The sequence below is a fragment of the Oncorhynchus nerka genome, linkage group LG20 (genome assembly GCF_034236695.1).
Source record: "Oncorhynchus nerka isolate Pitt River linkage group LG20, Oner_Uvic_2.0, whole genome shotgun sequence".
Classification (NCBI taxonomy): Eukaryota; Metazoa; Chordata; class Actinopteri; order Salmoniformes; family Salmonidae; genus Oncorhynchus; species Oncorhynchus nerka.
Window position 1 is genome coordinate 40,565,284 of NC_088415.1, and position 12,403 is coordinate 40,577,686.

Here is a 12,403-nt window from a genome sequence, read left to right on the forward strand (position 1 = left end):
TCTTCGGCGGAACTTCAAGGGTGCCTTGAAACCGTTGCTAGCTTCGGATTGGATCTTTGAAAAATGGGAGTTGCAAAGGCATTCTTCGCTATTCTGCACGCTCCACACCAAAAACATTCCAGCGCTGGTTTTGTCACAAGTCGATATAATATGATTGAAATCAATTGCATTATTCAATTAGGCAAAAAATATCAACATATAATTATAATATGAATAATAATAATAAATCGTTTTATTTGATATTGTCATTGATATTATCAATCTTTAATTCATTGAAATACACAGTACTTCAGTAATTGCAGTAATGACAAAAAAACATGACTTCTAACTGGTCATAAGAATTATTCAAGTTTATGCACAGTATATGATTGTTTCCTTTTTTTTGCTAAATATATGTATGTGCATCATAACTATGATAATCTGTTTTGTTGATTTGTTGTAATTTTCCAGCACTACAACCTGACAACACTTCCTAATATGCAGATCATTGAAGAGGTAGCCAAGCATTTTTTAAATTGTGAATTGCAGTGCATCACATGCTTCGTGAGTTTCACTGTTGTTTCTATTTTTGATTGTTGACACAAAAAAATACATTACACCAGCACTACACAACCCACTGAAATTGATGAATGAATGTATTTCTTGATGCATTTTAATTGCTTTTGACAGCTATGAGATGCTGAGCATCCACCGGTGTGTGTTGTAGCTCAGTGTGGTCCTCTGTAGATCAGCTGGTAGAGTATGGCGCTTGCAACACCAGAATTTGGGTTTGATTCCCAGGACCACCCATACGTAAAATATATGCATGGATGACTGTATGACTGCTTTGGATGAAAGCATCTAATAATGGCCATATACTATACAATAACATCTTCAACAGCACCAGTGAGTGAATTTCAGAACACTCTCCTTTAGTGCAGTCCTGAGCGCATTGAGCTGTGAATGTCTCTATGGGATGTGAGGTAGGTGTATGCTGTGCCTGTGAATGAATGGAAAGAAGATCTCCCCAGATGAAATGTTTATGGACATGCACACAGAGGGAAATAAATCAGGGAATTCTGCATCTCTTGTGGTTGTGGAATGTTTTGGAAGCAAACCTGTGTGTCCTAACAGGAGCACTGAGCTAAGGAGGCAAAAGTGAGGACAGGAAGCAAAAGACAAAATATGCTAGTCAGGTTAGTCATAAAGAAACAACACTAAAGCAGAGAAATAAAAAATCTGTGGCTCTACTGCCAGAATCGTGAATCCGGGAACAGAACCCGAACCACATAACCAAGTCCAAGTCGTGAACAAGAATGGCACAGCTGTTTACATTCCTGCGTTGACTGTTTTTAGACAGCAACACAGATGCAATGTGAATGTAACATTTGCATGAACTGGATGACCTGGAAAATGTCATGAGGTTCGAAGTTGAACTGGATACCCGATTACACGAATGAAACTTTCAAACTCCTGGTCATGTTGTCTTTGCATTCCTCCAAGCTAAGAGAGACATACAGACAGCGAGAGAGAGACAGAGAGAGACAGCGAAAGAGAGAGGAGTTGGGCAGCTGGTGCTGAGGCCCTGTGTTGATTCTGACTTTCAAAGTGGCACACAAGTGCACAACAAAAAACTAAAATTCACAAACAAAAAGCAAAAGAACAGAAGTGTAGGATTAAGGAATGGGTCATAAATCATCCTGCAACATTGCCTTAAATTATGTAAAGTTTTTATTAGTAGTATTAACTCAAATGAAGTAGATTACAAAGTAAATGATGGTGTTGCAATTGCAGTGCAACTAATGTACACACAGCCTACATGATGGTTCATAACAGCAAAGAATTTTCAGAATAATCATTGAATGATAATTGAGGAAAATTGTTTGCTATAATTATGTTATAAATATAAATACGTTTCAAGCAAAGTGTTTTAAAATGTTTAATTAGACTTAATAAATGACAGAGTAATTTTCAAATATTTCATTTTGTTCCAATCTTAGTCAACAGCAGAGGATAGGGTTAAAGCATCCTGAGGCAAATATAGCTTCTACCGGTCCATCCTTCACCTGTTTCACATGACATCAAACATCAATCTTTGTACAAAACAACAAAAATTAGCAGATAATTATCTATTCACCATCAAACTTCATCTTAATAAATTCTGTTAAAAAATAATAAAATTATATAACAATATTGATATGAGAATATATTGTTCAGAATAAAAAATAACACACTGGATGTTGTAGTTTCTATTCCTACAAAACTGCAATTAACCATATTACATATCTCCAATCACTCAGGAAATATAGCATACATGTCCCATGTGTGCCTCAATACTTACTTACAGAACTGTGCAACATTGTCAATAGCATCCTGATACCATGGAGATTGGTCACTTCTTAGGTTTTATGTAGGACTGGGACTTTAGGTCCAGGATCATGTGATTTCCTGGAAGAAGCCGCCCTGGCCTCCCTCCTCTGCCCCTTAGTGGCCTCTGCTGGGCTATGTTTCCAGGAAAGGGGCCTGCTGGACAGGCTGTGAGAGAGCCCTACACAGGGAGAGATCGGCTCATTGAGAAAAACAAAAACACAGAGGGGAGGTGGGAAGACTCTCCCTCCTTACAGAAGGCTGCTGTCGCCATGACAGGAAAAAGTTCCCGCCGCCACAATGTCAAGAAAACCTGTCTGTCTGCTCTGGCCTTCTTTCTTAAAAAGGTCACAGACCTTCCAGTCGGGAATATGCTTAACTCTTATACCAGTGATTGCTACAGGAAATGTAATGACACAATTGTTCATACCAGCATAAGAATTACAAAAATCAACAACATTAGCTGTGAATGGGAACTTGATAAATACAGAAGGGTAGCAATTGCATATGGAAGCAATAAAGAAGACATGAGGTTAAATAAAATCATCATGGTGGACCTACAGATAAAAACACTATGGTGATACATTTTTACAATATGTTAACGTTCATGGCATTCCATGTTTGTTGTTGTAGACTACAGTACTGGTACTTTTCAAACATTACCCTGTTTGAATCCACAGTGTCTCCCTGTGGCAGAGATGAGGAATGCTAGACACATACATTATGAAACCATTTTTTCCATGGTAAATCTCATTGACCACAACATAAAAAATGGGAGCATTTATTTGCGTTTAACAATTTCAGGGTGTAATTAATTCAGAGTAAATAGATAGACATTTACAGTGTACAGTACCATTTCACAATCCTTTTCTAAATTCCCCACAAATCAAAGTCCTAGTATGATCATTAATATGGCAATTATCTTAAAATTCAATACATACAAAAGTGAAATAATTAATGAAATGTACCATAATAAATGTTATTTCATTCATGCATATTCCTTAAATAACAATTGTCATAAAGGCAAATATCATTACAGAACATTAGTCATTTCAAAATTGTAAACAAATCTTACAATCTGTACAGTAGCACCTTCAAATATCCCAAGGCTCCTCCCATAGCCTCACACACAAACACACATGCAGGAAGGAACCATGCTCAGGAGTCAAACTCTGGCTGCTGCTCTATCAGAACCGTGGTGTCGTCCCTGACCCTGCAGGTCACATCCAGACAGGACACACCCAGCGCTATCAGACATAACCACGTCTAGAGGGAGAGAGGAAGAGAGAGAGATGGGGAGAGTGGTGTAAGAGAACCAGTACAACGTATAATCATTCTACTGCCAGGACCGCATTCCTACACATACAACTGTCCTCACACAAAGTTTGTTAAAAGTTTAAAGGCCCAGTGGAGTCAAAAAAAGTGATTTGCCTATGTTTGATGTCTATTTTCACACTATAAGGTTGGAATAATACTGTGAAAATGATGATACTTCCCTTTGTAAGTGTAAGAGCTGTATGAAAAGAATGCCTGAAATTTCAGCCTGTTGTAGTTGGATGGAGTTTTGGCCTGCCTGGTGACCTCACGAGGCAGTAAATAGTTAATAGACCAATAAGAAAGGAATCCAAACCTCTCTCCCAATAACAGCTAGTTTTCCATTTCCCCCTCCCCACTCAGACCACTCCCAGACAGTCATGGCAAAATTCTTGCTCAAGAAATTGCTCTCTACTGAGAAGCTATTTTTGCTTAGTTTTGACAATTTCAATTGAAAACAATCACGGTAAGGTACTTACTTGGCACCCAGAAATGATTTGAAGTTGAGATAAAAACAGCTGCATTGGGCCTTTAATAACTGACTCAGTGGTTGAAGATTAAAGTGGTCCTCTAAATAACACTTCTGGTTTGGTATGCTTCGCAAAGACATGGAAACATGACCACACAAAAAGCTAAATAAAGAAAACAGCATTTATTTCAAATGTAAAAAATACTTACCAGGTAACCCACAAATCCCAAATATGCTATGCAGAGAAAAGCAGCCAACACGTACAGCCACACACTGTTCAGAGAGGTCACATAGATGACTACAAAGTACATGTTGATACAACACACCAACAAGATCACAACTCCTCCCCCAATCTTCCAAAATCTGAAAGGAGAATGGATAGTAACAGAAGTCAGTTGCATAAAAAAAAAAAAAAATTGTAATCTTCTCATATTATCGTATGTTACGTAACATGTAATTCAGCTCAAATGTTATAGTTTTCACTCTAATTGTGGTATACTTACAATCCATTGGCAAATTCACTCATGAGGGAGGATAAACTGGTGAAAGTGAGGATGGGAATCAAAGCAAACGGCAGCTGTGAGTGAGAGAGAAAGCAGCCATGAGAAGGGGTCTCACTTGAAGTTGACAATCCCCAATAGATGTTTCAACTATCAGCCAACTACTCTGTTGAAATGCCTGGGGTTGGGGTTAGAGTCAACCTGGGGTGTGGACATGAAGTTAGGATTAGATTTAGGGTTAGGATTGTGGTTGAGGCTAGGTTTACAGTTGAACCAGGATGTGGACATGAAGCTAGGGTTGGGGTTAGGGTTGTGGTTGAGGATAGGTTTAGGGTTGAACCAGGATGTCAATGTGAAGCTAGGTTTAGGGTTATGGTTAGGGTTGAACCGGGATGTGGACATTAAACTAGGGTTAAGGTTAGCGGATTTGCATGCACTGCCGTCTGACCTGACTCACTCGGTTAAAAAAAGGTGAAACAAATAACCTGCATGCTCTGCAGCACGTTCAGGAAGTCGTTCATGCCCGTCAGGTGGGTGACGTCCTGGAAGATGGCCACCAGCAGGGTGGGCGTGATGGCGATGGAGCGGGTCAGCAGCACCCGGGAGAAACGGGACCAGCGCAGGTTCAAAAAGCCCTGTAGGGACAGAATGGGTTCAAGACCTGTGACTTTCATTGAGCTAATGTAGGGTTTTATATAATGTCTGGTGTGTGTTTGTGATGACAGAGCTGAGCCACTGTCGTTTTAACTTCTTGCCATCACAAACACACCACAGCCTATCTGACTGATATCCTTTAGTTAGAGACAGCTAAAGCAATTAGCAAATTTAAATTTAAAAAAATCACATTTCTCCAGGGGTTGACTCAAAGTCGATCTTATCTCTCAATTCAATTGACTTGAATGAATGAATGAGTTCTTGCACACACCTCCATGACAAACTGTCCTGAGTAGGTCCCGGTCATGGTTGAACTCTGACCTGCTGCCAGGATGCCCACAGCCCAGATATATAGTGCTGCAGGGCCGAAAATACAGCCCAGAACCACTCCCTGTAATGATAGGGATAACATTCGGTGTTGTGTCAGGAAAACACCTAGCCCAACAGCAGAGTCATAAACAAGACCTGGGAGTATGGTAATGAAAGACTAGGTATACTGAACAAAAATATAAACGCAACATGCAACAACTTCAAAAGATTTTACAGAGTTACAGTTAATATAAGGAAATCATTCAATTCAAATACATTTATTAGACCCTAATATAAGGATTTAACATGACTGGGCATAGGCCCACCCACTAGGGAGCCAGGCCTAACCAATCAGAATGAGTTTTCCCGACAAAAGGGCTTTATTACAGACTTAAATACTCCTCAGCAGCACCCCACCTCCTCAAACAATTCCGCAGGTGAAGAAGCCAGATGTGGAGGTCCTGGGCTGGCGTGGTTACACTTGGTCTGCGGTTGTGAAACCGGTTGGACATACTGCCAAATTCTCTAAAATGACATTGGACATTCCTGAGGTCAGCATGCCAATTGCACACTCCCTCAAAACTTGATACATCTGTAGCATTGTGTTGTGTGACAACACTGCACATTTTAGAGTGGCCTTTTATTGTCCCCAGCACAAGGTACACCTGTGTAATGATCATGTTCTTTAATCAGTTTCATGATATGCCACACCTGTCAGGTGGCTTGATTATCTTGGCAAAGGAGAAATGCTCACTACCAGGGATGTAAACAAATTTGTGCACAAAATGTGAGAGAAATAAGCTTTTTGTGCATATGGAACATTTCTAGGATATTTTATTTCAGCTGATAAAACATAGGACCAACACTTTACAAGCTGCGTTTATATTTTTGTTCAGTATAATTTCCTATGATCATTGTTTTGCCAAATACTGTCACCTAGCACAACAGATCTGGGACCAAGCTAGAATAACAGGGGAAAAAATCAAAATGGTGGCATTCAGCCTGAGGATGAAAGTGCAGCCTTACGCCTTTGTAGATGTCCACCTGCAGTGTCTCATTGTTCAAGGGGAACAGATCTAGGTGAAGAATACCAGTTGCATTACAGATGTCATGCTGAAATGAAGAGCAATAAAGACATGTCGTTAAGAATGACAAAAACAACACAGTGGCTTAGCAGCAACTCATTGTTCATGTATTGTACAATCCAATGATTAGTTCCTTAGTACCATACAGAGTAGCTACATACGCACCACTTCAATGTTTGTGCGTCCATAGACAGCCTCGGCGAAGACAGCCACCACAAATACGTTGATGAGGAAAGAGAGGAAGAGTGCAATGGTCGACTCAATGAAGAAGTATTTGTTGGCCTCCTTGAGCTCCTTCTTACTGGAACGATCAATCTGTCGAGACTGAGCATTGTCCAACAGAATCACACTTATAGACAGAAAGGAATTCCACAATCACTACCATTCTACGATCATCAACGGACACACTACAACAGTTTCTTGATTGTCAATATCTCCACAAAATCATTATTACAGAATAAAACATTGCAAGACTATACAACAGTGATAGTATAATTGTGATTGAGTGGAAAAATATCAAATATGATTCTAAAATAGAGCCACTGTGGTCTTCCATGGCTACCTTGACGAGGGCAGAGTGCAGGTAGATGTTGTGGGGCATTATGACAGCCCCTACGATGCCCACAGCCTGCTCCAGCTGCACAGGACCACAGCCTTCACAGTACGGCATAAACATCCCCTTGAGCAGCTCCCCCTGGTCCGGACGCACAGTCACATACTGGGAGGAAAAGAGGTCAGAGGTCACCACAACCTTCATCTACATTAGACCATCACATACTGAGAGGGACGATGCTCGTCCACTCAAGAGAGTACAGGTATCACTGCTACAAGGCAGGCAGCGTACATGTACAGGGTACATCCACAATCCCTATTCCTCCACAAAAGAATCGAAATGACAGTCAAGCCTTGTGTACCTCATATCCAAAGGTGATGGCCATGATTGTAATAAGGACCCCAAAAAAGGCCTCAAGTTTCCTCAGACCATACTTGTCCAGGAAGAGGAACACAAATGTGTCAATGATGGTGATGAGAACACCCCCCCACAAAGGTATCCTGTAGACACAGGATGTAACAAATCATTTAGGGTAACCAATATCACTATACTCCCTATTCTGTAATAGGCTATAGTCCAGTACTGTCATCTACCTGCCAGAGGAGAGGAGGTTGAATGCAATGGCACAACCTATGACCTCCTGCATGTCTGAACCTATGATGGCCAGCTCCACCATCAACCACAGGACAATGCGTGGCACCTAGGCAGAAGAGAAATACATGAATTGAACAACATTCTGAAACATTTGACGTCCAATACAAAGCAACAGTTGTAGACTAGTACAAAAAAAAAAGTCATTTATGATGAGCAACTGTATTAAAGGCTGTGGAAGAATTTGATTTAGTTCCTTCAATATTGGTCGGGTTTCTCAGAGAGTGTGAGCGACAAAATGGAGACTCACGGTGGGGTACTGGCGGTTGCAGACTTCTGCCAGGTGCATCCCAGTGACCACACCCAGTCTGGCTGCCAGCCTCTGCAACAGCAGACCAATGATGGTGGCTCCCAGAAGAACCCACAACAGCTGAATACATTGGAGGAGAACAGAGATGTCATCCATCTATGATACACACACAAACGTTTCTAATCATAACGCAACATTTTTCCGAATTTGTTCTTTAAAAATGCAGATTTCCCTGACCCAGATTAAGTCTACTCCTCTGTCCAACAGCTAGTCAAATACGTCAGCTATAATCTTGACCTCCCCCCCCCAAAAAACAAAATGTGATCAAATAACTCCAGTGCTAGCTCTCTCTCTCTGTGTTGTCATGTGTTGCTGCCTTGCTATGTTGTCATCTTAGGTCTCTCTTTATGTAGTTTTGTCTCTCTTGTTGTGATGCGTGTTTTGTCCTATATTTATATTGTTATTTTTTATCCCAGGCCCCGTCCCCACAGTAGGCCTTTTGGTAGGCTGTCATTATGTATAAGAATTTGTTCTTAACTGACTTGCCTAGTTAAATAAAAGGTTAAATAAAATAAAAAATAAAATAAAGGCTTTATTAAATTAATTTAAATTTGCCTAGTGTAAATTGCACTTTTGGAAGAGAGATTTTCCATTGAGCTTGCTTTTTAGTCCAGGAATAATGCTTAATCTGGTCTGGGAAACTAGCCTTTTGGGTTTGAATAGAACGTTGAACCTTCATGTACCTTGAATCCTGCTTTAGCACCTGACTGCAGGTCTGACTCTATATTTCCTGGGTCTAGGTAGGCGATGCTCATCAGGAACCCAGGTCCTGTGAAGGCCCATAGCTTACGGAAACTGAACCACGTCTAAACCAGGAGGGAGGAATAAGGGTTTAAACATTTATTGCTCCAAAACAACATTTTCAAAATGTAAAGTATATATTCTGATGCACTTTTGAGGCCCTTTGCTCCACTATGAGCTAAAAGTAATACATCAAAATCAAGTAAGCCAAGTCTATTCACTTTGAACAGACCAGCAAATCATAGTACGATTGAGATTCTAAGAGAGGCAGTCTGAGACCTTTCTCTCTCATACCTGACTGTCATCATCTGGAATGGGGACCTTATGGTGAAAATAGGTACTAGATACATCAGTTCCCCCATTCTGGCCCTCTGGAAAGACAGAGGGGGCTCCTCGCTGTGTCTGTGTGGTCTCAACTGCTTTCCCCTGTGCCATGTCTCCTGAAATAAGAGACACACTCATTAACATAGCTGAACAACTCAGTCAAACCAGTTCAGGCTATTACATCAGGTCACAGAACGTGCACAATTTTGTTTTACAACTGCAACTTTTACAACTGCAACTTTTACAGCGCAGTAATGTCATCAAGGAAGTATTACATTTGGTTCCTTCCTGTCAGTACAGCTGAGCAGGCAAGTATGAACTCAGTGGTGCCTATAGTAAAACTGTATCATGGCTGAAATCCAACCATGCTGATTGCAATAAATATAATCCAGTCATATAGATTTGATTGCAAGAACAAACACCGTGCAACATTGAAAAGCACAAGCCGATCTGAAAGTTATTTGAGCCAGCAGCAAGAAAGTACTTTTATAACAACACTCAACTTTGACTGGCTGTTTCAGTGGCAGTCCAAAGGACACAACTCAAACGTTTGCTTGCTGTGTGATATACAGTACCAGTCAAAGGTTTGAACACCTACTCATTCATGGGTTTTTCTTTATTTTTTACATTGTAAAATAAGAGTGAAGACATCAAAACTATGAAATAACACATATGGAATCATGTAGTAATCAAAAAAGTGTTAAAACCAACCAAAATATATTTTAGATTCTTCAAAAGTAGCCACCCTTTGCCTTGATGACAGCTTTGTACACTCTTGGCATTCTCTCAACCAGCTTCATGAGGAATGATTTTCCAACCGTCCTGAAGGAGTTCCCACATATGCTGAGCACTTGTTGGTTGCTTTTCTTTCACTCCGCAGTCAAACTTATCCCAAACCATCTCAATTATGTTGAGGTTGGGTGACTGTGGAGGCCAGGTCATCTGATGCAGCACTCCACACTCTCCTTGGTCAAATAGCCCTTACACAGCCTGGAGGTATGTTTTGAGTCATTGTCCTGTTGAAAAACAAATGGTAGTCCCACTAAGTGCAAACCAGATGGAATGCGTATCGCTGCAGAATGCTGTGGTAGACATACTGGTTAAATGTGCCTTGAATTCAAAATAAATCACAGACATTGTCACCAGCAAAGCACCCCCACACCTCCTTCTTCTTGGCCCAAGCAAGTCTCTTCTTATTGGTGTCCTTTAGTAGTGGTCTCTTTGCAGCAATTCGACCATGAAGGCCTGACTCATGTGTCTGTTACTTGAACACTGTGAAGCATTTATTTGTGCTGCAATCTGAGGTGCAATTAATTCTAATGAACTTACTCTCTGCAGCAGAGGTAACTCTGGGTCTTCCTTTCCTGTGGTGGTCCTCATGAGAGCCAGTTTCATCATAGGGCTTGATGGTTTTTGCAGAATCTCAAATTTAAAATATATATTTTGATTTGTTCAACACTGTTTTGGTTACGACATGATTCCATGTGTTATTTCATAGTTTTAATGTCTTCACTATTATTCTACAATGTAGAAAATAGTAAAAAATAAAGTAAAAAACCCTTGAATGAGTAGGTGTGTCCAAACTTTTGACTGGTACTGTAGATCTCAAAGACCGGACTGTAAGCAAGCAAAGCAAGTTTATTTTCTGTAACATGTAGCCTACTTACACAGTATGGTTTCTAAGATGTGTGTGCATGACAAACCAACCTCTGTGCAACCTGACTTCAAATGGACTGCCATTGACACAACAAGTCAATGTCACAGAAATGAAGCGGTTTCTTCTCTGCTGCTCCTACCATAGAATACACTTTATACTGTTCGAATTCTATGGCTGCCTTACCTTCTCCATGCGTTGGCTCCTGGTCTGTAGGAACACTGGGAGGTAATGAGGAGATGTGGATGTTCTCAGGATGGGGGGTTCTGTCTGAAAACAGTAACACACAGAGTTATAATTTAGGGTAGATTATGGTGTGGTAGGCAAACCATTTTCACAAAAAGTATACTAGCCTAATGTACACAAAACTAATCCACCCCATGCAAAGAGAACTGGGACTTCCCACATAGGCCTACTGTAAATTACAGGGTTTAGCTGAAAAATGCCACCCACAAAACAATTGGACTGACTGAGTCAAATAAAAACCATTAACTTTTTTTACTTGATCAACAATTCATAAAATTATGATAACAATGGAAATATTTTTTTATACTTCATGCACTGAATAAGGAAAGAGCAAAAGAAGCATGCATTGAACATAACCATAAGCACATTTTCTGTACAGTACGCTTCACATATTTTTTAAAAGTCAATCTATGTAACATATCAAATAGTGCCGCTAAGGTCTGACACATGTCACCCTCGCAGCTGAATTAATTTATTTCTTCCCCCTATCGCTGAGATATTTCAGCTCTACTGTCACCTTACCTGTCGTCAGAAAAGATACACATTTTGATGAACTGAATCGCTTCATCCTTGTCTTCTTCAAAGTCAAAAGGTAGGCTACCTGTCCATTAATTAATAGGTCCTCGTGAACGACATGGGTATGAGCATGCAGGTGCAGTCAGGTATTCAGGTAAATAATATGACTTCCTGTTTTGGAATAGCCTACTTTGTGTGGCAGTTGATGCTGCGTTCATATCATGTCGGACCCGGAGTGATCAGAGGGAACAACTTATCTACCTCGGAGGAACGAAATGGGAAGGATCTCAATGGCATTTTCCTCGCGTCCTCTCTCTCTTCTCGCCTAGTTCTCAAACCTTCTCCTCCAATGGGGTTTGAGAACGAGGCGAGAGGACCCAAAACGTATGCAATTGAGGTTCTCCCATGGAGTGTTCACGACAAGTGCTAAGATCTCGGTAGGAACACAATAACCATTTTATTTGATTTTATAATATACATTTTATTTTATTTATATATATATTTTTAGCCCTTTTTCTCCCCAATTTCGTGGTATCCAATTGGTACAGTCATGGCCAAAAGTTTTGAGAATGACACAAATATAAATTTTCACAAAGTCCGCTGCCTCAGTTTGTATGATGGCAATTTGCATATACTCCTGCATGTTATGAAGAGTGATCAGCTGAATTGCAATTAATTGCAAAGTCCCTCTTTGCCATGCAAATGAACTGAATCCCCAAAAAACATTTCCA

General features: G+C 40.4%; 1 protein-coding gene across 1 annotated transcript; it reads right to left on the reverse strand.

Moving 5' to 3' along the window:
* Positions 1-1,905: 1,905 nt before the first annotated feature.
* On the reverse strand, positions 1,906-11,889 carry LOC115102519 (natural resistance-associated macrophage protein 2-like). Its single transcript, XM_029622562.2, has 15 exons — positions 11,679-11,889; positions 11,097-11,180; positions 9,227-9,372; positions 8,875-8,997; positions 8,132-8,251; positions 7,824-7,930; positions 7,592-7,730; positions 7,240-7,395; positions 6,843-7,001; positions 6,619-6,705; positions 5,555-5,674; positions 5,115-5,264; positions 4,633-4,706; positions 4,339-4,492; positions 1,906-3,612 (listed from the first exon to the last, which is right to left on the reverse strand). The coding sequence occupies exons 1-15, from the start codon at positions 11,722-11,724 to the stop codon at positions 3,505-3,507; spliced, it is 1,773 nt and encodes a 590-aa protein (XP_029478422.1). The 5' UTR covers positions 11,725-11,889; the 3' UTR covers positions 1,906-3,504.
* Positions 11,890-12,403: the final 514 nt, after the last annotated feature.

What these genes read in the sequence shown, in the direction of transcription:
- LOC115102519 (XM_029622562.2), bottom strand. Translation starts at nt 11,724, where the DNA reads ATGAAGCGATTCAGTTCATCAAAATGTGTATCTTTTCTGACGACAG. An exon ending in CCATCACCTTTGGATATGAG is followed by an intron (nt 7,396 to 7,591) that starts GTACACAAGGCT and finishes TTTTCCTCCCAG; the next exon opens with TATGTGACTGTGCGTCCGGA. An exon ending in TGGGATTTGTGGGTTACCTG is followed by an intron (nt 3,613 to 4,338) that starts GTAAGTATTTTT and finishes CTCTCCCTCTAG; the next exon opens with ACGTGGTTATGTCTGATAGC.